General features: G+C 33.5%; 5 protein-coding genes across 5 annotated transcripts; 3 read left to right on the forward strand and 2 right to left on the reverse strand.

Annotated features, from left to right (window-relative positions):
- The first annotated feature begins 1,140 nt into the window (after positions 1 to 1,140).
- On the forward strand, positions 1,141 to 2,781 carry LOC125814531 (uncharacterized). Its single transcript, XM_049493989.1, has one exon. It carries the CDS (start codon positions 1,141 to 1,143, stop codon positions 2,779 to 2,781), a length of 1,641 nt encoding a protein of 546 aa, XP_049349946.1.
- A 1,436-nt stretch (positions 2,782 to 4,217) lies between these two features.
- On the forward strand, positions 4,218 to 6,217 carry LOC125814541 (alpha,alpha-trehalose-phosphate synthase [UDP-forming] 5-like). Its single transcript, XM_049493998.1, has 3 exons — positions 4,218 to 4,291; positions 5,257 to 5,533; positions 5,597 to 6,217. The coding sequence occupies exons 1-3, from the start codon at positions 4,218 to 4,220 to the stop codon at positions 6,215 to 6,217; spliced, it is 972 nt and encodes a 323-aa protein (XP_049349955.1).
- A 4,350-nt stretch (positions 6,218 to 10,567) lies between these two features.
- Positions 10,568 to 16,913, forward strand: LOC125814918 (uncharacterized). The gene is made up of 16 exons (XM_049494364.1): positions 10,568 to 10,673; positions 10,773 to 10,848; positions 11,856 to 11,981; positions 12,450 to 12,810; positions 12,888 to 12,983; positions 13,192 to 13,271; positions 13,703 to 13,778; positions 13,863 to 14,039; positions 14,743 to 14,847; positions 14,944 to 15,039; positions 15,128 to 15,220; positions 15,304 to 15,342; positions 15,441 to 15,482; positions 15,811 to 15,938; positions 16,048 to 16,174; positions 16,342 to 16,913. The coding sequence occupies exons 1-16, from the start codon at positions 10,598 to 10,600 to the stop codon at positions 16,495 to 16,497; spliced, it is 1,854 nt and encodes a 617-aa protein (XP_049350321.1). The 5' UTR covers positions 10,568 to 10,597; the 3' UTR covers positions 16,498 to 16,913.
- Positions 16,914 to 18,444: 1,531 nt separating this feature from the next.
- LOC125814550 (TLC domain-containing protein At5g14285-like) lies at positions 18,445 to 18,951 on the reverse strand. Its single transcript, XM_049494011.1, has one exon. It carries the CDS (start codon positions 18,949 to 18,951, stop codon positions 18,445 to 18,447), a length of 507 nt encoding a protein of 168 aa, XP_049349968.1.
- A 2,836-nt stretch (positions 18,952 to 21,787) lies between these two features.
- LOC125815263 (3-oxoacyl-[acyl-carrier-protein] reductase 4-like) lies at positions 21,788 to 25,919 on the reverse strand. The gene is made up of 11 exons (XM_049494700.1): positions 25,661 to 25,919; positions 25,161 to 25,303; positions 24,449 to 24,502; positions 24,135 to 24,215; positions 24,016 to 24,061; positions 23,843 to 23,937; positions 23,727 to 23,759; positions 23,289 to 23,423; positions 23,115 to 23,208; positions 21,983 to 22,065; positions 21,788 to 21,881 (listed from the first exon to the last, which is right to left on the reverse strand). Exons 1-11 carry the CDS (start codon positions 25,830 to 25,832, stop codon positions 21,849 to 21,851), a joined length of 969 nt encoding a protein of 322 aa, XP_049350657.1. The 5' UTR covers positions 25,833 to 25,919; the 3' UTR covers positions 21,788 to 21,848.

Below are 25,919 nucleotides of genomic sequence, written 5' to 3' on the forward strand. Positions count from 1 at the left end.
AATATAATATTGTTGGATGAACCCATAATATTGCTATAAGAATCAATGAATTTAGTGTATGAAACTATAATAATTAGACTGTCAATTAACTGAAGCTTTTCATATCAATTTTTATGTCTTCATCTTTTTTTATCAGCAATTTGCAACATACGATTTTTTTAGCAATTTCTCTAAATAGGTAATATCAAAATCGTAATTTAATTTATATTTCTCTCTTTATTTACATTGTTTATTATTGGAATGTATATCAAGCAATGACACTAATTATATTAGAATATATTTTTATTTTAACCGCGCGAAATGCGGACAAGTATACTAGTTACCTATATATTACCTATACTAAAATAAGGCTCTTATTCAATACTCTCTCTTTTTCATTCTACTAGAAAGTATAGCCCGTGTCAGCACGGGCCCAATACAATATCGGAATCATTAAGCTGAATCAGGACCTCAACTAATCAATTTTCTGTAATGGTTAAAATCCTTAAGCACATGTATCAATTTTCTGTAATGGTTAAAATCCTTAAGCACATGTTCAAATGGGACAGAAGAGAGGATTGAGTAATCAGACGGAATCTTTATTTATAACCTCTCAATTAACATACACAGGAACTCATCGCAAATGGTAACATATATTACAAATTGAGCTATTAAATATCAACACAAGCAGCATATACAATGTTTAAAATCTCCATTGTCATAGCGTCTATGCAGGTATACTTGATGTTTGTCCTCGTGGCAAGCGTAAGCAGATCCTCTAATAACTCTAATGGCTACCTTCAGACACATTATAAAATAATAAGTAATGACATACACCAATAAAATGTGGACACGTCGAAAAAAACGTGATGTAATTGGACGTGTTGTGACATGCCACGTAACTGAAGGGGAAAGATATTACCTCAGGCTATTGTTAATGAATGTAAGGGGACCAAATATAAAGATCTTCTCACTGTTGATGGAGTACCTTGTAGCACATTTCGTGAATCTGCAGAAAAAAGAGGATTGTTATATTGCAACAATAATTTAATTGAATGTATGTTAGAGGTTGTCAGTTATCAAATGCCATACAATTTAAGACGTTTATTTGCTACATTATTAGTATATTGCAATCCTTCTAACCCAAAAGAATTATGGGAAATGTTTGAGGATTCACTTTCAGAGGACCTCAAAAGTTTCTCCAATACTGAACCAAAAAATGTTCGATATAAGGTTTTAAACCATATCAATGATGTCTTACATTCTATGGGGCATGACATAAATGAGTATAACCTCGTCTTAGAGAATATTAGACCTTCTGAAACTACAAAGGACACAAAAGATATCCATTTTGAGAGAAACATAATTGTTAGTGAAGAGGACTTGTTGTTACCAAAAAAATTAAATGTCGAACAACTTATATCGTACAATACAATTATTGATAGAATATCTTCTAAGAAGGCAGGAGTTTTTTTCGTTGATGGTCCCGGAGGAACAGGTAAAACTTACTTATATCGGGCATTATTAGCAACTGTTCGATCTCAAGGATTCATAGCTTTAGCAACTGCAACTTCAGGAGTAGCAGCTTCTGTTCTTCCTGGAGGACGAACTGCTCACTCGCGTTTTAAAATGCCTATTGACATAGATGATAATTTTTGTTGTAATATTAGTAAACAAAGTCCACTTGCTTGTTTAATTAAAGATGCAAAATTAATTGTATGGGATGAAGCATCTATGGCAAAAAAAAACATAATTGAAGCTCTTGATGTACTTTTGAGAGATATAATGGATGTGAAGACACTTTTTGGTGGTAAAGTTATTGTATTTGGAGGTGACTTTAGACAGACTCTTCCAGTAGTGCGAAACGGGAAAAAAGAAGATTTTATTCATCAAAGCATGTTATACTCCAACATTTGGAATGATCTTGAGAAATTACATCTATCTGAAAATATGCGTGCAAGAACAGATCCATCTTTTTGTGAATATCTACTTAGAATTGGAAATGGAAAAGAAACAACTCAGTGTGAAAACAAAATTGAGATTCCTAATTCTCTTATTATTCCTTTTACAACTGAAGAACAATCCTTAGATACCTTATTTAACGTAACATATCCTGATCTATGTACATTTTCTTCTGATTCATCTGCAATATCTTCTCGTGTTATTTTAACAACAAAAAATGATTTTGTAAATGAAATAAATGATATGCTAATCACAAAATTTCCAGAAAGAGCTAGAACATATGTCGCAACAGATGAAACTGTTGAACCAAATGATCAAAGCCAATTTGAAGACTTTTTACATACTTTACACCCTCCTGACTTACCTCCTTATAAGTTAACTTTAAAAGAGAATTGCCCAGTTATGTTGTTACGAAATTTGAATCCTTCCGAAGGTTTATGTAATGGCACACGATTAACATGTTGCGACCTTAAAACGCATGTCATAAGTGCTAAAATTGAAAGTGGTGACTTCAAAAATACACATGTATTTATTCCAACAATTCCATTACTGACATCACAAGATGAGAAAATTCCTGTACAATTTAAAAGGACACAGTTTCCTGTGCGATTGTGTTTTGCTATGGCTATAAATAAAGCACAAGGTCAAACGTTAGATTTTGTTGGAATTTACCTACGAGAACCTGTTTTTTCACATGGTCAATTATATGTGGCTTTATCAAGAGCAAAAAGTTCAAAATGTGTCAAAATACTAATTCGTCCCCCTACTGCAGACAGTAATGATCATCATTCAACATATAATATAGTGTATGATGAAATTATTCAGAGAGCCTTCTCATAGGTAAGGTAACAATTGACTTTCATATAGTTAATTTCATCAAACTTTCCATTGTAATTTTTTGTTGCTATCAAAAAATGACGATTCACTGAAGCATGCTAGCCTGCAGTTCTTGAATAGTTACTTGTCGAGAATTTTGTTATGCAAATTCATATCCTATTTCTTGTTATGAAATGCTATTAATTGACTTGGCCATCTGAATAGCTCAAGTTTAACATGTTCTGGTCTAAGCCTCATTCACTGGCACCACCACCTGATTCACCATCCAGAATTGAAGAATCGTAAGCTGGAGAACCTTTGTCAACTTCAACGTGTCTCTAAAACTTGTTTCTCTGATTCATTTTAATTTCAAAGTTATGTTGTCTGTTTGTTCTTGCTTCTTTTCCTTTTTCCTCCTATTTTCCCTTTGCCAAACTACTCCACTTGATGTAGTGGTTTGCCCATCTGATTTCACAGGTTATTTCACCAACAGAACAAATTCCAGAAATGACTTCTAACTACTCAAGACAAAGGATGAACCTGAAGCTTTTCTGAAAACTCTTAATCTACACAATGATGTAAGGCAGATCGAAGGGAATACTCTTTGTTATTGCTCTGTATTTTTAGTTCAACACTAAGAGGAATAGTCAATCTCTTCTACAGTGCGGAGGCCGATAGTTCAAGAAACTCGGATCCTCGACAGGCCTTCCAGTAAGTATTATTTTCCATTTCCTGTATTTCCCAGTTGCAAAAGTCTCCTGCAGCTGCACTGTTTCTGTAGGTCTAAGTTCCTGCAACACATATTCATAAATCAATAATCCTTCACCATACACTTACACAATCACAACTTTCCCCATCAATCATGTAGTGTTTGTTTCAACTTATATATTCCCTCTGCACATTTACTCACCAACAGGCTTTAAACATGCTTCGGCGTCGTCTTTCCTTTATATGTAATTATGTATACTACTCTGTGTATCTAATAATTAGATTGCAAGGTTAATTGGTACTGATACATGTCGGTGTCGAACTACATTTGTGGTGACACAGGATTTTATTCGCGAGAGCATCACCTTTGAAAACTCTGCTCCTGAGATACTCTATATTTTGCCCCTTTTTGCTCTTTGCAAACACTGCACGTACATTCATCTTGCTTCCTTTCTTCTTAGTCTTCTGCAACAGAGATGAGGATAGCCAGTGGTAATCAAAATTACTGATCATCGTTGTGTATTTTATAATTGCAGATTTCTTGGTTCACACGTGCATATAGCAAGAAATACCTAAGAAACATCCATTTTTTACTTCTTGCCATTATTTGATAATTCCAACTCATTACCAAATTCATACATTTGTATCTTACAGGCAAAACACTTCTACAGGTAAGACATTTTTATCATCCTTTTGTTTAAGTATAGATTTTATCATGTATTAGATATATCTATGACATAGCTTTATCTTTGATGATTGTTTTCGGGGCTCCTGTATATCAATCAACAGCTAAAGCAATTGAAGTTGAAACGACGTCAAGCCAGAGGTACCTTTGTTTTGTCTACTCTACAGTCATACTGCACTGCCAAGGCAATTGAAGAAAGAGGCTACATTTTCCGTTTGAGAAATCTAACCACTCCTCCACACATTGTGAGTCAATAAATTCTCTTTGAATGCATTCACAGGATTCGGTATAGCTTGTACTTTTCCTTCACTTTTCAGTATCTCAGTTGTTTACTTATTTATATGAGGTCCTGCATAGTAGTATATAGTAATAGCTTTTATAAGTGTTTTACATTGGTTTGAAAATGTCGCTTTTACGCTAACCTCTTCGATAAAACTCAGGTCTCAAAAGAAAAATCGACCAAGTACATGTACTGATGCCTTATTTTGAGATCATTATTTGTTATACGCAAATTTTTCAAGTTCATTCATTTTGAAACTCGGTGTTTGAAGTTTTATATAACTGAAGTTCAACCACATATAATTGCAGAACTTCCAATTTTCCTTCTGATTTTGATTTAAAGTACAAAACAGGATTTGTGAATCATTTCTCATATAAAGCTATAGTTGGAGCTCTACCTCAACTTCAAAATAGTCCTCTTATTTACCCCTCTAGACTTTCTTTTATAAGTCTTATATGATGTTCTTTTACCTCTTGAGTACTTGTAATAGCATTTTCTTCATCACCATCAATTTTCTTGATAAGGGTGGGGTGTAAATGTTTCCATTTCTCTTGGCAAGTGTACTCTTTAACCAATTTTTTATTACTTGAAGGAATAATTTTGTTGCATTTCAATATTTGTTGCTAGGCTTTTAACATGTGGGGTATCTGGTCTGTTTCTTGGTTGCCCTTTTGAGGCAAATCCTTCTTCGAACTTTGGCTTTTTATAGTATTGTTCCTCAAAACCTTCTCTTTTACTCTCTGATTTTTGCATATGCCATCAGATTTGTTCTCTAGGGTGGTGGCTAGACTTCTGTTAGTACTTATTTCTGTGTTTTTTTTTTTAGGTTCTGTATCAAAGTTCAAAACTTTGCCTTTGAGCTCCTACTCTCTCAACATCCTGATCAGAAGGGTAAATTGGTGTTGGTTCAAATTGCAAATCCTGCCAGAGGCCGAGGGAAAGATTTGCAGGAAGTCCAGGCTGAAACTTATGCTACTGTAAAGAGAATAAACCAGAAATTTGGAAGGACTGGATATGAACCAGTTATCTTGGTTGATAAGCCTCTTCAGTTCTACGAGCGCATTGCTTACTATGCTGTCGCGGAGTGCTGTCTTGTTACTGCAGTAAGGGATGGAATGAATCTAATACCTTATGAATATGTTATATGCTGACAAGGAACGGAGAAGCTGGATGCTACCTTGGGCTTGAACCCCACAGCACCAAAGAAGAGCATGTTGGTGGTTTCTGTGTTTATTGGTTGCTCTCCATCTCTCAGTGGTGCAATAAGGGTCAATCCATGGAATATTGATGTTGTTTCTGAAGCTATGGATTCTGCTTTAATTGTCTCCGAGGCAGAGAAGCAGATGCGGCATGAGAAGCACTATAAATATGTGTGCACTCATGATGTGGCATATTGGGCTCAGAGCTTTTGGCAAGATCTTGAAAGAGCATGTAGGGATCATGTGAGAAGGAGGTGTTGGGGTATTGGATTTGGCTTAGGATTCCGTGTGGTTGCTTTGGATCCTAGCTTCCGGAAACTGTCAGTTGAGCATATTGTATCTGCTTACAAAAGGACCAAACATCGGGCAATCCTTTTGGATTATGATGGTACAATGACAGTCAGAAACTCTATCAGCAAGGGTCCAAATGCAGAGGTTATTAGTATCTTAAACAGCTTCTGCAGGGATCCAAAGAATATTGTTTTCATTGTTAGTGGAAAAGACACAAAGACTTTAACTCAGTGGTTTTCTTCGTGTGAAACACTAGGGCTTGCTATTTCTACGGCTGATAATTTTAGGCGCAACTGATCTGACTGCTCATTCTCTGAAAAGATTTACGCATTGATTCAAATGCTTGATTCTGTCTTCACTAAATTTCCTTTGCACTGATGTTTGTTTCTCCTAATACTTCTCCTGAATATCATTGTCAGCCATCAGCTGCCCCTCATCTGATCCGACTGTCATACATATTTGCGCCACAGATGCTCGTGTTGGGCCCGGGCAACGCCCGGCCTGCCTTTACTAGTATTGCTATAAGAATCAATGAATTTAGTGTATGAAACTACAATAATTAGACTGTCAATTAACTGAAGCTTTTCATATCAATTTTTATGTCTTCATCTTTTTTATCAGCAATTTGCAACATATGATTTTTTTAGCAATTTCTCTAAATAGGTAATATCAAAATCGTAACTTAATTTATATTTCTCTCTTTAGTTACATTATTTATTATTGGAATGTATATCAAGCAATGACACTAATTATTTTAGAATATATTTAACCTTTTATTTTAACCGCGCGAAATGCGGACAAGTACACTAGTTACCTATATATTACCTATACTAAAATAAGGCTCTTACTCAATACTCTCTCTTTTTCATTCTACTAGAAAGTATAGCCTGTGTCAGCACGGGCCCAATACAATATCGGAATCATTAAGCTGAATCAAGACCTCAACTAATCAATTTTCTGTAATGGTTAAAATCCTTAAGCACATGTATCAATTTTCTGTAATGGTTAAAATCCTTAAGCACATGTTCAAATGGGACAGAAGAGAGGATTGAGTAATCAGACGGAATCTTTATTTATAACCTCTCAATTAACATACACAGGAACTCATCGCAAATGGTAACATATATTACAAATTGAGCTATTAAATATCAACACAAGCAGCATATACAATGTTTAAAATCTCCATTGTCATAGCGTCTATGCAGGTATACTTGATGTTTGTCCTCGTGGCAAGCGTAAGCAGATCCTCTAATAACTCTAATGGCTACCTTCAGACACATTATAAAATAATAAGTAATGACATACACCAATAATAATCGTGAGAAACTAATGCCTTGATAATCGTGATGAGTGGATGATAATTTTTTCCATCAATTTATTATCCAAATTTTGTTGCATTCAAACGACACACCCATAGATACTTTTAGAGAGTCCAAACAACATAAAAAGTTTTTTCAATAATATAATATGGAACATAAACTTTAAAAGCTGATGAAATAAAAGTAGACAGTTATTAATTAAAAAGGGAATACTATTGAATGATTAGAATTATAGGGTGTGTTTGCTAGGGGGAAAAATGTTCTCTAGAAATAAGTGGTTTTCTTACTTATTTTTCGATGTTTGATGGGTGAATAATGAAAATAAATGATTTTCTTACTCCCTTGATCCTTAAGGAAGTCGTTGTTCAAATAAGTGCAGAGAAAATTAGAAAATGTACACACCCTTCAGCTACAAATGCCAAACAACACCCACAATTCCCAACCACAAACTCAATCACCACATAACACAAAAACTTACAATAAAAGCAGAATAACACAATGAAGTGTCATAGACAACTCCAACCAAAAAAGAAGAGAAAGATTCAAGTCATAGATGCAATTATTTGTTTGTGTAGGTAGCATCAAGTGGTAATGTAGAGTTAGCACTGGAAATTAGAAAAAAGAAAAGCTGAAGAGGTACAACAGTGTAGTTAGGCAATGTTATAGCTAAGTGTTATCAAAAGAATTAGTATACAAGCTAAGCAGTTAGCGAGCAAAATAAATATGTCCAGCCGTTGAAAAGGTATTTAGAAAACCAACCAGCTTGTGTGGCATTGGAGATGCACCTACCTGTACAAAGAAACAATTTCTTGTGATCGAGCTAAGGTATAATACATTATTAATCACAATACAAATAAGTTATATCTAATATATCTTCTTCATTATATATTGTTGCTCATCTCAACATGTTAGTTTTTCGACTTTACAAATTACAAAATTTTAGGATTTACTAATTATTACACGTGTTTTTCATTTTGTAACCTAACAGATCGCTTTTTACCTAGCTCTAAGCCTCTAAATCCTTAACATTTTATTCCTTTTCATAGCCTTCTTGTTGCTCAAGTAAGTTCCTTTCATCCTTTTATTTCCAGTGTAAATTTATTTATATATGGTATTTGTATAATAATGACAAACACTAATTCTATTTGTTAAAATGTTAGTAGGAAAGTATACTCACTGCATATTCTCAATTAAAATTTGTTTGTATATGAATCTAAAGCTACAAGTCAATCTCAACAACTCAACCCCTTTTAATCTGCAAGGTTATTATCCCAAAATGAAGCAATTTCTTACGGCTCAAAAGTAATCCAAAAATCAAAATTCCTTATAACCCGAAACAAAATCCCTACAGATTTGAAACACCACAATCAAAATATCTCTTATAGCACAAAAGTAAACAGATCTTGCAATCCAATCTACCACGGTGAGATATACAAAAATCAAATTGGGTCTTCTTCGTTCTCCATAATTTATCTAAAAGGGAGAAGATAGTAACTGAAAGCATACCTGTAGAATAACACACAGTAGCTGCAGCACAAGGATAAAATTTTCTACATACAAACCTAGAATTTTGTTCAAGTTACAAATAATCATGCCAACCATCAATAATAATAATTATCAGTTTTTTTTAATTATATTTTTGAGATGATTTTCCTAACAAAAAATATACTCTATTAAATTTTTATCTACTTACAAGAAAATTTTTCACATATTTTCAATTTAACAAGCTACTTATTACTCATATATATAAGACTAAAACTATAACAATTTTGAAAACCATAAATAAATAAAAATTAGTAAAATAATAAATAAATAAAAATGCACTATCCTAACTTTCGTGTATACCAAGTTAAAAGGAAAATAAATACATAATTTTGTATACTTCAAAAAATAAAACTAAGTACTACTCATCCGTTTCATAATAATTGTTTATTTTACTAAAATTAGTTGTCCACCTTACTAAATCAAGAAAACATTAATCAAAATTTTCATATATTATCCTTGTAATTAATTCTTTTTGAAAGCGTTCACATTTATTTGTAAAATTCGCAAGAAGTTTTTAAGGGGTGGATTAGTAAAATTATTTTCTTCTTAATGATTTCTTAATATGCATGTAAAAAAGAAAATGATAAAATAATATGGATCGGAGAGAATATTTAAAACTATGAACTTATTGTCTAAATTATTGACAATTTTACAAATACAAACATAAAAATAAAAAAAAAACTTAACTAATAAATTTAGAATATTACTGTTGTTATTTCACATGAACTAGAAGTCTAGATCTATAATAGTTTACATTTATTAGTTAATTTTAAAAAAGGAAAAGTATCAAGAAATTCACATGAACTAGAAGTCTAGATCTATAATAGTCTACATTTGTTAGTTAATTTTAAAAAGGAAGAGTATCAAGAAAATACAAAAAAGAACAAAAAGTTATGCCTTAGCTGAGGTTCGAACTTGGGTTCATGGCACGAAAATGAACCCATTCACCACTGATCCACGCCATTCATTGTATAAAGAGTGGGTTCATTTTAGTCATATGAACGAACTTACAATTAATTTATATATGTAAAATACAAATTTTTTCGATGAAGTGGGTTCAATTGAACCACTATGGGTCCTCCCCTGCATACAACAATGCACACTTCTATATACAGGAAAGCAAGAAGGAAGAGAAAATGTTTTAGGTATTAAAGCTGAATTAGAAAACCTACGTGTTGCTTGCTCAACTCCTGATAAAAAGACACGTATAGAAAAGGAGAATGCAAAGCAAAATTTATTACTTTGATGCTGAAATAACCAAAACTACCCTTATAAAATAATTGAATGACAAAGAGCACACATGTTGAAAGGATTTGAAACTGTCTCTTCTAATATATATATAGAAATATATGTAGGAACTCAGGGTAAAAATAATTATTTTTCACTATGACTTTGAGTATAAATTCTTCCAAAATTATTATGATAAATTTTTCATATTTTACATGAAAAATACAATAAAACAACATAGTTACTCATTTGTAATATTTAAAATTTACAATAAAAATAGTATTAGTTTATTAAATAATACTTCTTTATATACAAAACAAAATGAACAATATTTTACAAACTACATCTATACTTTTATATTTATAAAATTATTTTTATGACCGCGCAAAAGCACGGTTAACCTTTTTTTTTTTGTTACGTTATAGATTTCATTAGAAAGGAAAAAAAGGAAATTTGTGACAATAAATTACAAGAAACGGTAGAAGTGGAGCGAACGTTTTCCCGCCATTTTTCTCTCCAGCTAAAATTGTTCTCTTCCTCCAACAGACCGAAAAAAAAAAAACCTAACCCTAGGTTCTCGACCGCCATGGAAGAGGAGATCAAAGCTGAATTCCTGAAAAATGGCTTCAGTCTCGATGATGAAGCAGAAATTCTCAACAAATGTAAGTAAAAAAGTTGTTTTTTTTTTTTTTGCTTCCTTTCTCGCAGTGTATAATGAATTCATGCGGTTATGTTCCCTGATTTGATTTTGTGCTTTTTAGGTCTTACTTTCTGTATTCAATACAGCCTAAGCGCCTCCGATCTCGTTTCTAGCTGGGACGTTTACTCTCTCAATAGGTCAGATTTGTAACTTTACTGAAAGAAAATCATATTTGCCTTTTTTGTAATTTGTGCAAATTTCAGTTTTATTGCTTAGTAAACGAACTAGGAAACTAGAAGAAAAAAGAAAATTCAGTACTTAATGAAGAAGTTAGTGTACTATATAGGGAGGATCCAGAGTTCTAACTGGCTTGATGAGCAAATACAACTGCATCCGCTGCCATACCATGTTGAAGCAGTAGATCCTGCTATCTTGTAAATACCAATCTAATAGACATTTAGGCATCAGAACCCGACTCTTGTAAATTAAGTCTGCCTGTTACTGAAGCATGATTGGTTTTAAAAGACTTAACTTAAATGAGTTCACATGCCCTTTTTGTTGTGATAAAGGAGAGCTGAGTCGTTTAAGCTTAATATGTGGCCATTTTACTCGTGAAGCAAAGACTCTTTCTTGAATTGTGAAAAACTTGAAGATTTAAGTGGATGAAAACAACAACAACAAAGTGCCACGTTTTTTTAGGAGTTAGACTCAAATTACTTAGATACTTTGGGCTTCCAGTTTTTCAGCTTCTCAAGCTAATTAGATAGAACATAGTAAAATTTCATACTCGTGTTCATTGCAGAAAAGATATTGACACATTTTTTATTAGATCAGATGCTGCTAAAATTTAAAAGACCTAGTATTTTCTTGTCATTTAGTAAATGACAGAATGCAAGTATTTAGGACTACAGATATGACCTTTATCCAAAAATAAATACTCTTTTGTTAAGTTGGTCAGCGGGAATGTTGAAGAACAGAATAACGAAGTGGAAAAAACACAAACACAGTGGAGTAACAAATGGATAGTCGAATAACTAGAACCACTGGATTTTCTTTCTGTTTTTCTTGATAGATATACCTAAAATTTGACTCTTTGATGTTCTTTTGACCTTTGGATACAAACTGAGGTGGTGTTAAATTTTACTCCTATGAATTGTTATTGAAATATCAACCTGAAGCTCCACTTGATGGCCATTTCTTTCAGGGGTCTGCAATTGACAGTGCAGAGTTCACATATGGGTGCATTTCTACAACAATTACAGAATGAGCGGAGAGAGGACATTGTTAAAAAGGAACCTGGTTTACATTTCTACTCCAGTGATATTTCTATGTGAGTGTACTCCAACCTTTCTGAGTTTATGAGTTTAGTATGCTTAAACCTCCCTTCTTTCCATGCCTCAACTGGGCTGACTTAATTGATGAATTGACTGTCTGGCCAATGAGCAGCCTTCTTAGGACCAGGGGCCAAATATATCTCATTGTGTGCTTTCAGTAAAATCTTTTCATATTTTATATCTCTTGTGCCTGTGATTTTGGACATCTCTATTAGAGAAATACTTTCGCTAATATTAACTGTTAACATGTATATATGCATATGATCCACTTCTCTTTGAACTCTATCTGTCCTCTTGTTAGTTTTTGTGAAGTGGGAAACAAAAGAAAAATTTCTCTACTTTATTAACTAACCTAAAAACAAAGGCGAACTTAGTTAAGTGGCCTCTAATGTGGAATTTAATTTTTGCTCAGGCTACTGAAATATGTGACTTTTCGATGCTTAATGCTGAAAATATCAATGCAGGATGTTGAATGATGAATATGAGAACACAAAGGAAATCATTCCTGGTACTCCAACAGATAAACGGAAGACATCACAGACAGAAACAATTGTTTCAGCACGAAAAACTAATGGGAGCATTTCCACCTCCAGAAAGCATTTAGAAACAATTACACCCTTTGGACAAAGAAAGAGCAAGTTTGTGGTGCAGTTTACTCTCAATGAGAACGCTAATGGAGAAAGTATGAAAATAGAAAACAGTGAGGAGAACCCCAATGATGACATTATAAAGAGAGTCCAACCGATCAAAAGATGTTCTTTGCAGATCATTAGCTCTCAACCTGAGCCAGGGTGCAGGTTCATGTATGACAGGATGGAAAATAAGGTACTTATCATGTTACAGTTGTTGAATACCCAGGTTTTTCCGCTACGAAGTCCTTACTAAGTTTTTTCTTGTATCAGTTTAATTTTCTTGAAAGCCGAATAAAGGATCACACAACAGCACTTGTAGCCTCTGGACTGCACGAGGAACCAACTGATCCTACAGTTTCTTCACAGGTATCATCTTTGCTTCTGAAGTATGAAATTCCCTCTCCAAATATTTGCACTGGTGTTCTGCTGTTTTTGCACTATAAAGCAATCACAAGTATTAAAATTCCTGCCCTTAAGTGCATTGCACTGTCTTGGTGTTTTTTCAATAATTAGCTTGTTTCCATATTGGTGAAGGGACATATTTTTAACTCTTTTATGGACCCTGTTGTTTCAGAAATCCGTATTTGCCGTTGGTATGATTTGTTGCGAGGAAGAAGGGCGTTTGAAGGAAAAGCCTATTTTACTGCAAAGCAGGTAAGGAAATTCTGTGTGCATATATAATTAGCCTTTCACTTTCCCTGTGAATTCAATGCTTTATTTTCGAAGGTGTCGGTCTCAATGTTTTGAACAGTTTGCAGATGGCCCATCCTGGTTGAATTTATCACCAATACACTTCGTAAGCATTTGAATATTTAGACTTTAGAGGATTCCACACCCTTCTATCGCTCTTGGTCAAGTCAGTCAACAGTAGTTGAAGTATGATAGTTACATCAGATTCTTAGAAGTGTATTTTGCATATTGCCGTTGATATATTTACTAGCATTGACATTGACTTCATTATTTCACAATATTGACATGCTTGATAAATGTCAGAGGAACGTAGAGAATTTTCCATCTATTTATGTAAATTTGTCTGTCCATGGATATGCTGCTCATTATAATTAACGATATCTAGTTGCTGACAGCGTTGAGCATTCTGGAGGTCAACGTGTGCGGCTTGACTTGCAAAACTTGGACCACTTCTCTGTTTTCCCTGGCCAGGTATTTTTAAACAGAGTGCATCTGTTATTTTATTAGTACTTCAAAATGTTGAACAAAGAATGAACCTCAAATATTAATACTCAGGTGGTTGGTGTTGAAGGGCATAACCCAAGTGGCCATTGTCTCATTGCATCAAAGATTGTTGACCGTATTCCTTTGTCAGCTTCTTCCACGGAAAATCTCCCACCTACAAAGAAACAAGCAATGGATCAATATCTTCAGTCAACCAGTGCCGTGGTTGCTATGCCAGAGCTATCATTGGTGTGTAAGCTTGTATTGCATATAAATCTACTACAAAATTAAAAATAAGAGTGAGATACGTGCATTTGGGTCAGCAGTGGTTGAAATCTATTTATGCAATTTTATGAATATATGAAATGACTGTTAGACTAAGAAGTATCCTTGGATTTGGGTGTTTGTCTCCCATGCCTGCCTTTCTCATTATGAGCAACTTAAGGATACTGACACCTCATTTCAAATCTGTTCCTTTTAGCTTGCCATTTGGCAACAAACAATGTTGGAGTGCATTTCAGAGATATGGGTTGCCTTATTAGTGGTGGTAACCCATGCGGGCTTGTTAAACCACCGAGTTGAAGAGCTCTGATAGCCCTTTACAAGAATTCATTTAAAAGAGGAATACTTGGCATATTCATTATGTATGTCATATGATGAATATTGCCTTCCATAAGGGAGTCTTCTGGTTTGCAGATTTTGCTGCTCTCATTATCCATTTAGTTTTGTGTGGGTGTGTTTGTTTGCGCACTTTTCTTTCCTTTTTTCCTTTATTTTCTTGAGCTTAATTAGAAGCACCGAGTACAGTGTAGATGAAGAAAGGGACTGCATGCTTTGGTTCTACCTTTTAGATCTGCAACCAATCTCTTTTCTGCAATAGATGATTATACCATCTATTCTCTAAAAATTCTTCCTTTTTTGTGTCTTCTCAACATTTTACGTCCTTGTTCAGATTATAGCTGCGGGCCCTTTTACAACAGTTGATAACTTATTCTTTGAACCTCTTGCTGAGCTTCTGTCGTACGCGCGGCGCAAGCAGCCTCAATTGATCATACTGGTAATGAGTTTACACCTCTCATGCCAAAGTTGTACATAACTCTTTTTATTAACTGATATAGAAATTTCATTTTACCTTTGTAAAATCTCTTGACAGCTAGGACCATTTATAGATTCAGATCATCCTGAGATCAAGAAAGGAACTGTAGATAGGACATTTGATGAAATCTTTCAGGATGAAATTCTTGCAAGGGTATCTGTATATAGATAACTTCGTTCCCTTTTCGAATTGAGTTTGGCCTAAATGTTTATTTAGTTTCCTTCCTTTGGTTGGATTTCAGTTGAGAGATTATGTAGAATATATGGGTTCTGCTGCTCGTGTGATTCTTGTTCCATCTGTACGAGATGCTAGCCATGACTTCGTTTACCCTCAGGTGAAAATCTCCATCAGCTTAGTCATCTTGTTTTGTGTCATATCTGGTGTACAATATTGAAACATCTTTTTTGTTGCTTACAGCCAGCCTTCGACATTCAGTCGCCCGATCTTGAACATCAGGTATGCAGTGTACTGCCACATGTCAATTGTTCCTTAGAGAAGAAAAAATAGTCTGGTGATCATGTACCATTACTAACAAAGATTTTACATGTTTCCAGATAAATAGCATTACAAATCCTGGGATATTCTGTGCAAATGAGGTAGAAGCTGATATTTCAAATAACTGCATTCCCTTGTGTTTTCTTAACTTCTAAACATGCTTCTCTTCTCACATTCAAGATGCATGCTTGATTTATACTCTCACTGATAATTAATCTGAAGAATCTTGTAATAGTTCTGTCAATGCTGTCTGCCTGTGGCTAGACTGTAAAAATTGAATTGAGGATGATGTAAAAATAGAAGTTGGACTATACATCAATACTAAATATCTATCTCAGTAAGCAGTTGTGAGATTACTTTTACCTCTCGCCCCAAGTGTAATTGGATGTCTACATGCTATTCCAGTTCTTGATGTTGTGTTATATTCAGGTGAAAGTGGCTTGCTGTACGGTTGATGTTCTTAAACAGCTCAGTGCAGAGGAAATTTCACGAAATCCACAAGGGGGATCCAAGCAACGGATGACAACTCTTGCGAACCATATCTTAAACCAGCGCAGGCATGTTTCATGGGACACTATTTGTGATTCCTCGTTTATGCAGAAGCTCAGCTAACCTAATATTTTCTGAATCCTTTGTCTGTTTGGTCTTTTTTGCAAACTGCAACAGCTTCTATCCTCTATATCCACCAGCTGAAGGCGTACCCATTGATTTCTCTCTAGCTCCAGAAGCTCTTCAGATGTCGACAGCCCCAGATATACTTATTTTACCCTCAGATTTGGCTCACTTTGTTAGGGTAAGATGAGCTGTTGATTTCCAAACCAACATTTGTTTCTATCATCTCAACTATACCGAACTAAAGCAACAAACTCTGTCGAATAGACATGCATTCTCTTAAAAATGAAGATACACACAATCAACTTTTGAAATCCTTCTTAATTCCTCAATTTAATCTTCCTGCAGGTGATCTCCCTTGGGGAAAGAAGTGAAGGAGAAGAAGTGAAGTGCATATGTGTGAATCCTGGACGACTTTCAAGGGGAGAAGGAGGAGGTTTCTTCGTGGAGCTTAACTATCATGGAAGCTGTGATTCATCAAGTGCTTCAGTCCTTCGTATATAACATTGAGACACCCTAATCTTCCTGCAGTTCATGTGTTTAGCAGTAGCAAAGATTGTGGAAACCCATGAACTAAGCCACAGCAACGACTATGAAGAACTGGGGCAGACGGCTTGTCATGGATACCCAAAAAAGAAACAAGTGACTAGTCATGCTGTAGCTGCATCTATTCCCTCGGTGATTTCACACTTCCCCTTGTTTCCTTCCTATGTTAATATTAAGGAAGTCATTGTTCTGTCCAGCCGGTTATAGCATCCTAGGACATTTCTGAGATCAAATGTAGAAGGTTCATTTATACCCAAGAAGTGTACTGCCTTTGTCCATAGGAAGTAGAAAATGCAACATAGAAACTACTGTCACTATGTGTTAGTTCTTGGAGGATCCTTTTCTATATGATGAAATACAATATTGCAAGGGTAAAGGGTTGTCAAGTGTCCCTTTAAATTTTTTCTTATACTTGAGTTTGCAAGAGTAGTTATTTTCAGTTTCTGGGAAGTGTTAGATTAAAATATGTGAAAAATTGATTACAAAGGGTCAAACGAATATTAATTATTTTTTTTTCAGAAACTCAAATTTAACTTTTGAGAAGTGGAACCACCTTTTGCTCAATTTGCAAGTAGAACCTATCTGTTTCAATCAATTTTATAACTTGAGCAATATGCTAAATATATGAATGATCCAGATGACAGAATATATGTTATTTTAATGTGTTTAACAGGTGCTAAGATAGGACCAAAAACTATGTCATTACAAAAACTTCAAAGCAAAGTAAATAACAAAATATACGGACTAAAAGAAATGACATTGGAAATTACTTCCCTTTTGGTTTTGTTTTGTTTTTGTAAGACAATGAGCAACTTGAACACTCCACTTTTATGTATGCATCTAAACAAGAAACTAAAGAAAGATGAAGAAAATAGTCGTCATTTAAACTAGTGTTTTAAAAGGCGAAAGTGTGGGGCGAGAGGCGTAAGCTTTGAGACACGGGATATAAGTCCTATGGATCTACGAAGCGTATATCTTATGCACGTTCAATTTTATAATTTTATTGCGAAGAAAATAAATAAAAGTAAAACTTTCAATGATTCTGCAAATAAATTTAAATAAATCACCAATAGTGTAGAAAAAAATTATTATAAAGCATCATCCATCTCCACATTTACGAGAACTCCCATCTTCAACTAATGTTTGCACTGATTATTGTTTATATATATCAAAGAAGGAAAGAATAAAAAGTGCAAGTTTTAGGCACGATTAACTAAAAAATTATTTATGACATACTCCCTCGTCTCATTTTATATGTTATATTTTTACTTTGTACTTGCATTAAAAAATGATGTACCCTTATTTAATTTTTTTGGAACTCAAGTTTTTAATCAATGAATATGAATTAATTTATTTTGATTAATTAATTTAACCAATAACATGAATCATTTACTTAGCTTTTCTAAGTTGGTCAAATATATATTTTCAATGCTAATAACTCACAAGGGTAAAAAAGGAACAATATGGTAGTTTACACATTGATTTTATGAATGACAAGTATTATGGACTAATTATTTATAGAAAACAATGACATATAAAATGTGACGGAGGGAGTATCATTTTCTATGAGAGTTGCTTTATTTATTTGTATAATATAGAAAAAGTCACTATAAAGTGAAAAATATGATAGCATAAAATATAAATATCATTACACCAATAATATAAAAATGAATTATAGTTAAAAATAATAAAAATAAAATTAACGTTCAAGACGTACGTTTTTATGCCCGAAACTTACCCCCAAATTGTAGGGCTTACATCTTATGAATGTAGGCCTTCAATTAGCGCCCCAGATTGTTATTGAAAAGCCTCATCCTAGAAAAACACCTTTGAAAACACTGATTTAAACGAACAATATAATTTACAAAATACTAAATTGTTCAATCCAATAATTGAATCTATGTATCAATTACATTTCTTCAACAACTTCCTCTGTCTTTCTCTAAACAAGTCTACCCAAAGATTCATCACCCACAATATACTAACCAAGATTGCACTTACAATCACAACCATCCAAGACATCCACATAGCCCTACAAATCACACCATCTCCTTTTCCACTTGCAAAAGCCAATCCCATCTTATAAACAAACAATGGTCCAAGAATCCCTCTAACCAAACTATACAACATATAAAATACTGGTGACAATTTATCATACAATTTAGCAGCAATAGGTGTATCGATTCTTCGATATCTAGCAAGACTCCATATGTTTTGCAAAGGACTTGTGATCTCAGCTAGAACAAGAAGGCTAATAACAGTAACTCCACCATGATGAACGATGAATCGACAAGTTAAAAACACGTAAAGAGTAGCCAAATGATGAGCAATGAATAGAATATCACTTGGATGAAGGATCAAGTAATGTAAAAGATCAACTAAGAAGTAAGCAATGCTATATTCAAGAATCATTTCTTGGAATGTTGAGTTTTTTATGGAAAAATCAAGAATTTGGAATGAAGTTTGGGAGATTGAGTATATGGATAAGATAGTAGCAGGGGTACCATGTACTAAAGACATTATACAACTTGAAGCATCAAATTTCAATTTTTCTTTCCAATCTTTGAAAATGATAAAATATCCAAAGAAATAAATGATAGAGAAAAAAAGACTAAATCCAATAAAGTTTGGTTCCAAGATTTTCAAAGTTTCCATTAGGATATCAAGAAAAGATTGAATCTTTTTTATGTAATTTTTTTTGGGGATAAAAAATTTCTAGCTATAGAGAATCTAACAAGGAAAAAAACTATTATTTATTTTCAATTTTTAGGTATTAGTGAATTATTGTAATGTGATTGATGTATGTATATATAATAAAAAATAAAAATCCCTTCATAAAGAAGAAAGGAACATCTCCCAATTCCCACACGTTATACTTTGTGCTAGGAGAATATTCCAAAACATGATTGATTAATAACCCCATTTGGTGATAGGGTAAGAATATTTTACATTTATTTTGGTGGAAATTCATTTATTTTGCTTAAAAAGCTAAAAGAAAAAAATACTCACAATAATAATATACACATTACACAATATAGGGAAGAGAAGGGAAGGTAAGATGTAGCAGACCTTATTCCATCTTTGTGTGGTAAAATAATATGGAAGTTAAATTTTTTATTAAGGGTTATAAAATTATTATAAAGTAAATACAAAAAGAAATTAAAGAAATTTAACATTTACTATATAAATATAAAATTAATTTTAACCTTATATAAATTATTATAATTTTTTACCGAAAAGGATTTACCTAGCTCCCTTCCTTAAGAAGAAATTATTTTTTCTCAACTCAAGAAAATCATTAAACATAGATAAGTTATTTTCTATTGGATCCTCCACTCAAGAAATCTTGCGGGACATAAATTATTTGGAAAAAGTATATCCTCCCGTGAAGTACTAAACTATCTATGTGTTGCTTTACTACCTTCAAATATAATTATTTTGCATCATATGAACAATCTCTTCGCGTTAAATATAATTTTATCTTTAAAAATTTTAAATAATGGATATTCTTTTGAAAATATAAACTTATGGGTTAAATTTTACATTTTTAAAAATTTGAAATTCCACATCCTACTTTTTGGAAGATTTAAAATTTGAAATCATGATTTGAAGTTGAAATTTATGCGGATTTCATAAACAAACACTGATTTAAAATCAGGCTCCCACATCTTATAGCCAAACACTACGTTTGGACTGCAATTTGAAATCATGATTTTAAATCTCAAATTCTCCAAAAAGTAGAATTTGAGATTTCAAATTGTAGAAATCTCATGTAATAAATAATAATAAAATTAATTTAAGAAAAGTCTGTAGTTTTAACTTTTTAAGGGCAAAAGTGAACCAAAATGATGAATGAAGAAATATTTTAGCAAAATAAATGAACGAAAGTTTTATATATATATATATATATATGCACTTTTGTGTATTTTCAGTTCATCAACTCATTTGCCACATTTCTCTAATGGTAGTTTATGCTCCTTTTCTTCATGATGACCAGTCCACCTAGGTGAGCTCCCCAAAGCAAAATTAGTGCCAAATCTAGATAGAGGAGCAAAATTTGCGATAAATTGATAAAAATAGTTGAGCATAAATACCTCAAAATGGATATGTAGTTGATAGTCTGATGTAGGGGTGACCAAAACTTTCACCAAATCGTAAATCGAGTCAAATTCATAAAAAAAATCTAATTAGTAGTTTGGTTTGACTTTATTTGATATTGAAGAAAAAGAATCTGACTATATTGAGTTGGTTTGATTTTAATATTAAAAAGTTAATTCGAAACCAAATCCATCCGACAATATATATATATAATTTTAAAAATTATTTTATACATAAAAGTATTTACTTTGATATAATTTATAAATATTTCTTATACATTTTCATAATTTTTATCTTTTAACATTTTATTTCAAGTTTGACTTAGAATTTTGAAATTTGTCCAATAAAATTTTTATTCCATAGATATTAATAATTCTTACAAAGCTTAAATCAAAATCAAATCAATATTGTTCCTAACAAAAAAAAAATCTCATATACAGAGAATGACAGTAATATTGAATATTTGTTCTTTAGTTATATATTGGTTTAGATGTATTTTAGCATGATTCATACTTTAAAATTATGATCATTTTTATTTTGACTTATTTATTTGCAATATTTGTTTTATATGATATCGTTATTATTTTGTTGAATATTTTAGTGTCATTACTCATATCATATTTTTGTGTTATTTTCTTAAGAAACACCTTAGATAAATATATTTTAGTAAGACTAAAGAAATATTTGAAACACAAGTTAATTCCAAGTTTGAAAAATCTGAATTTATTGGTTTGGTGTAGATTTAAAAACCCGTCATAAATAGTTTGGTTTGGTATTTAAAAAAACCCTAACCAACCCGATCCATGTACACCCTTAGTATGATGTGTGTACTGAGGTGTGCTTGGAGTTTGAATTAGGAATCTCAATGTGTTTTGAACCCTAAAATATTGAGCCAACCTCTAATCTTGAGCGGAAAAATGACCAATCAAGATTTGTTGATGAAAGAAGGTTGTTTGTATTAGGCAAATATGATGTTCAGTTGTAAAATGACACTTGAACTAAAGACAGTTCTGATGATAGCTTACATAATAAAGAAGTCTTTTTCAGTACAAAACCTCAACAAGATTTTTCAGAAATAATAATTTATTTCATAATCATCTCAAGTAGGAAATACAAACTACACAAAAATCCTTGCTTCATTTGACCTAAAACTGTATCAATCATTCATTTGGCTGAAGAGGAATCAAAAGGTTGTAATTTTCCAAAACCTCTTACATCACCATACCCCCATCAATAGTTAAAACCTACAACAACATATAATTGAAACATTAACATCCTCAATGACAACAAATTCTGCATTCAAACATGAACAAGCTGTATATAGATGCTAATAATATATTAAAACCTGGCCAGTGATGTAATTTGATGCTGGATTAATGGCCAAGAATTCCACAACTCCAGCAACTTCTTCTGGTTGACCATACCTTCCTGCAAACACATTTAAGAAGTAAGCATGAAAACAAGATCAACTCTAGGGGATCAAATAACAACAATACCACTCAAAGTATATGCACTATCCTGACTCAATCTAAAACAAGCTGAGGTCGACTATATGAATCCTCACTAACTGTGTCGCTCAATCTAAGCTCATTACAGTCCAATTCCAATATTATACGAAACGAAAAGAAAAAAAAGTACTATTTAGTTATCTATATTTCGACAGGACTAAAATACTCCTAGTAAACACATTATCTAAAGTAAATGTACTAACATGGTTAAAACTTAATCACAACTAATTGACATTGCCTACATAAACCTTTTATTTGTGCCCTAATTTTCGCTAGGTCTGCATGGATTCCAAGAGATTGTAGGTCCTTCAAGACAACTATCTTTCATGTAACTACTTCGTGTATAATTTGAAATACTGATTTCAATTTAGAAGATTGATTTCACGGTTCCTCCCATAAATTCTGGGATAGGTCTCCTACCTAAAGGAACAAGCATAAGCAAGCAGCAGAACTATGAAGAGGCAGGAAAAAATCATCCCTGGGGAGTTTCACGCTCGAGACCTATCATCTATGTAAAATAGATGAGAGTGAGAATGAGCTCTAGTACAGAAAGCCACACTACTAAGCAAAGCTAACCAACGTTATTAAACCTTATACGACTGCATTTCTTTTTCCTCATCAATGATCAACACATGTGAGGCAAGTAGTCTCTCTCTCACATGGAAGACCTAAAAGTTTTTATTATGAGCACATCCAAGACCTCAAGGTAATGCAAGTGCCCGGACATAGCTTGACGTCATCTCAAGGTGCTGCTTTATGCAGCTCTCACCCTGCAGAGGTTGTCAAGTCCAACATCATTTACAAAATCCCAAGATCTTTAATTGGATACTAGAGAGGATGACTTGGAGTTTACCAACTCCTCATTTGCCATCTCGTTTTTGCTTTGCCAACTGAAGCAGGATTTGTGACAACGATGGCAACAACAATTTATTCAGACATAGTAGCTAAGTATGTGGAGAGAAATCTGACCTAATGGGATTTGGCCCAAAATCTTTTTCTCGATGTCATCCCCTAGCTTAGCAGTCATATCGGATGCAATGAACCCAGGGGCAACAGCATTCACCTGTTAATGCAGAGGACATATTAGATTGAAACAGAGATTAACTAATGTAACCTGAAGTTTAGCATGTCTCAACAACTTACATTAATATTTCTACTTGCATATTCCTTGGCCACAGTTTTAGTCAGACCAATAACACCAGCCTTTGCTGCACTATAGTTAGCTTGCCCAAAATTGCCAACAAGGCCAACTACTGATGCTATATTGATTATCTTACCCTGTTCACAATCAGACAAATGGTATTAGTATTGGAGATCAAATTTTGAGGAAAATAAATGGTTTTACAAATGACTCATAAAATGTCGTCCTGAATCTATATTTGCCGACACTTCTGCAATGAGAAAATTAATTATAAAGCTGAAACAACTTCCCTGCTTAAGATGAGGAAGTACACTTACCCCTTTCCCTTATGAATGAATGGAACTAGAATGATTTTTTTTAGTGGGGAAAAGAAAACCTTTAGCAAAACAAGAACCATAGTGGAAACTTAAAAGGGTTACAAATCACATGAATACAAGTACCTTTTTCTTCTTCATCATAATCTTGGCTGCCGCCTGCAAATAGCAAGATGTTTAGATTCACAATCTAAATTTTTGAAACTTACCAAAGTGAATGATATCAATAATCTGAAAGGCACCTGTGTACAGAGATATACACCAGTTAGATTTAGATCAATAACCTCCTGCCACTGTTTAGTAGTCATTCTCATTAATAAACCATCTCTTGTAATACCTGAAATCAAATCATCGGAGAATTTTCAGTGGGTAAAGAACTGATGTACTAACTAAGAGGAGTGTCTTTTCTATTAACCTGCATTATTTATTAAAACATCTACAGTTCCCCAAGCATCAACTGCCTGCAGAAATTTCACAAAACCATAATTAGAACATGGATTTTCCAAACAATAGGCAACTTCCAAATATGCTCACAGTTTTTATCATAGCTTCCACATCTGCTTCTTTGGAAACATCTCCACCAAAACTAAGAGCCTGGCCACCACATGCCTCAATCTGTTGAAAGCATAATAATTAACAACCATATGTATATCCCGTTAGGCCATTAAGAAAGAAACTTCAAAGTTAAGATCAACTACAAAATCCAGCAAAGACAAAGGTTAACCACCCCACCCCCTAACTTTCAATAGATGGGGACAACCACCAGTTGTCCTAACTATATTGCACCATATGTGATATTTAGTACATTCACATCATGAAAGATAGTCACTCAGGAGGCAGCACTTCACCTCTTTGCAAACTTCTTCAGCCTCCTTGGATGACCTTGCATAATTAACAAGAACCTGCAACAAGGAGTTCATGACAAACCTTTTCAGAAGCAAACATTAAACAAAATGATTAGTCATAGTCGAGCATAGGAGAATCTGGAGCAGAGAAAGCAACATGAAACAATGAACTCTATGTCTATGTGAATAAAACCTGTATCAAACACTGTTACAAAACTTTTCACTGATTTATAAGACCTGTATGAACTATTCTGCTGAACCCAAAAGTAAAAGAACTGCACTTGTTACCAAGTTTCTCGACCAGAAACTTCATACGTCATGTTACAGTAAGATTTGTGTAGATGCGTATTTCTTGAGTTTGTTTAGCCATGCATACTATGCACTATTAGCATTTAGCACAGAACAAAGGAAGATAGTCCTAGCAATGCAGCAGGGGGCTTCAGGTCAAATACTTTAGTAGTTACCATCTCACCAAAAAAACGTGTATGTCCTATCTATTCCAATGCTTTTCCCATATGAACCATTTCTAAAAACAATTTAAAGAAGCTTTCCAGAACAAAGTAATGCTTGGGAAACCGTATACCAACTAAATGAATTTCGTCGATTTTAATGTTTTCATCATTTCAGACACTGCTCTCTGCTTGTTTGTACCAGTTACAATCAAATTTATTCGGCCTTATTATGTAAGTTTGTTTAACATAGCCATATGTTGTACCTTACATCCAGCTTTCCCAAGAGTCAATGAAATAGCTTTACCAATACCTCTGGAAGCTCCAGTAACAATAACAACAGGAGCCTCAGTTTTAGGAGCAACTTGAGCAGCTGCTTGTTCAACTGTGACAGCTTGTGCTTTTACAACTGCACCAAAGCATCATTATCAATGAATAAAATAGAGTTCTCTACTTTTTTTTCTTTTTCTGGAAAAAGTAAAGTAGTTTCATATGTAAAAACTAGCACAAAGCCTGTGTTATTAATCACAATTTTTTTGGAAGCAAAAATATTGCCCTAGGGCTTGTAACACTGATTCAGCGTCATAAACAGTTTTCCTCCTCAACCCGAACACGCTCTTTCTTCAACATACACATTATTAACAAATGATTGAACGAAGACAAAACTTTAATCAATACATCTAAAATTTCCCCAAAATTCGAAACACGATCACTTGTTACTCATTGTTATCTGGTAAATCATATAGTAAAAGATATGAAGTATAACCAGAGGAAAATGGATTTTTGTTGTTTGATCTGCATTGCAAGTTGGAGTAGTTTATGGGGTGGAGTGTATTAGACAAAAAAGGTTGCCGGAAATGACAGATTTTGTGGCCGCCGGTGTCAGTCATTGTGATTCCCGCTGCCATAATAGCCGATCCAGAAGCAGAGGAAGCCATGGATGAAACAAACAACAAATTCGTAATGCAACAAACTAGTATATCAATATGTAGGTAGTTGTAGAGTTGGTGTTTCGATGTTTTCCA

Source organism: Solanum verrucosum, unplaced genomic scaffold (genome assembly GCF_900185275.1).
Source record: "Solanum verrucosum unplaced genomic scaffold, falcon-dt-bn FXZP01000085.1, whole genome shotgun sequence".
Lineage (NCBI taxonomy): Eukaryota > Viridiplantae > Streptophyta > Magnoliopsida > Solanales > Solanaceae > Solanum > Solanum verrucosum.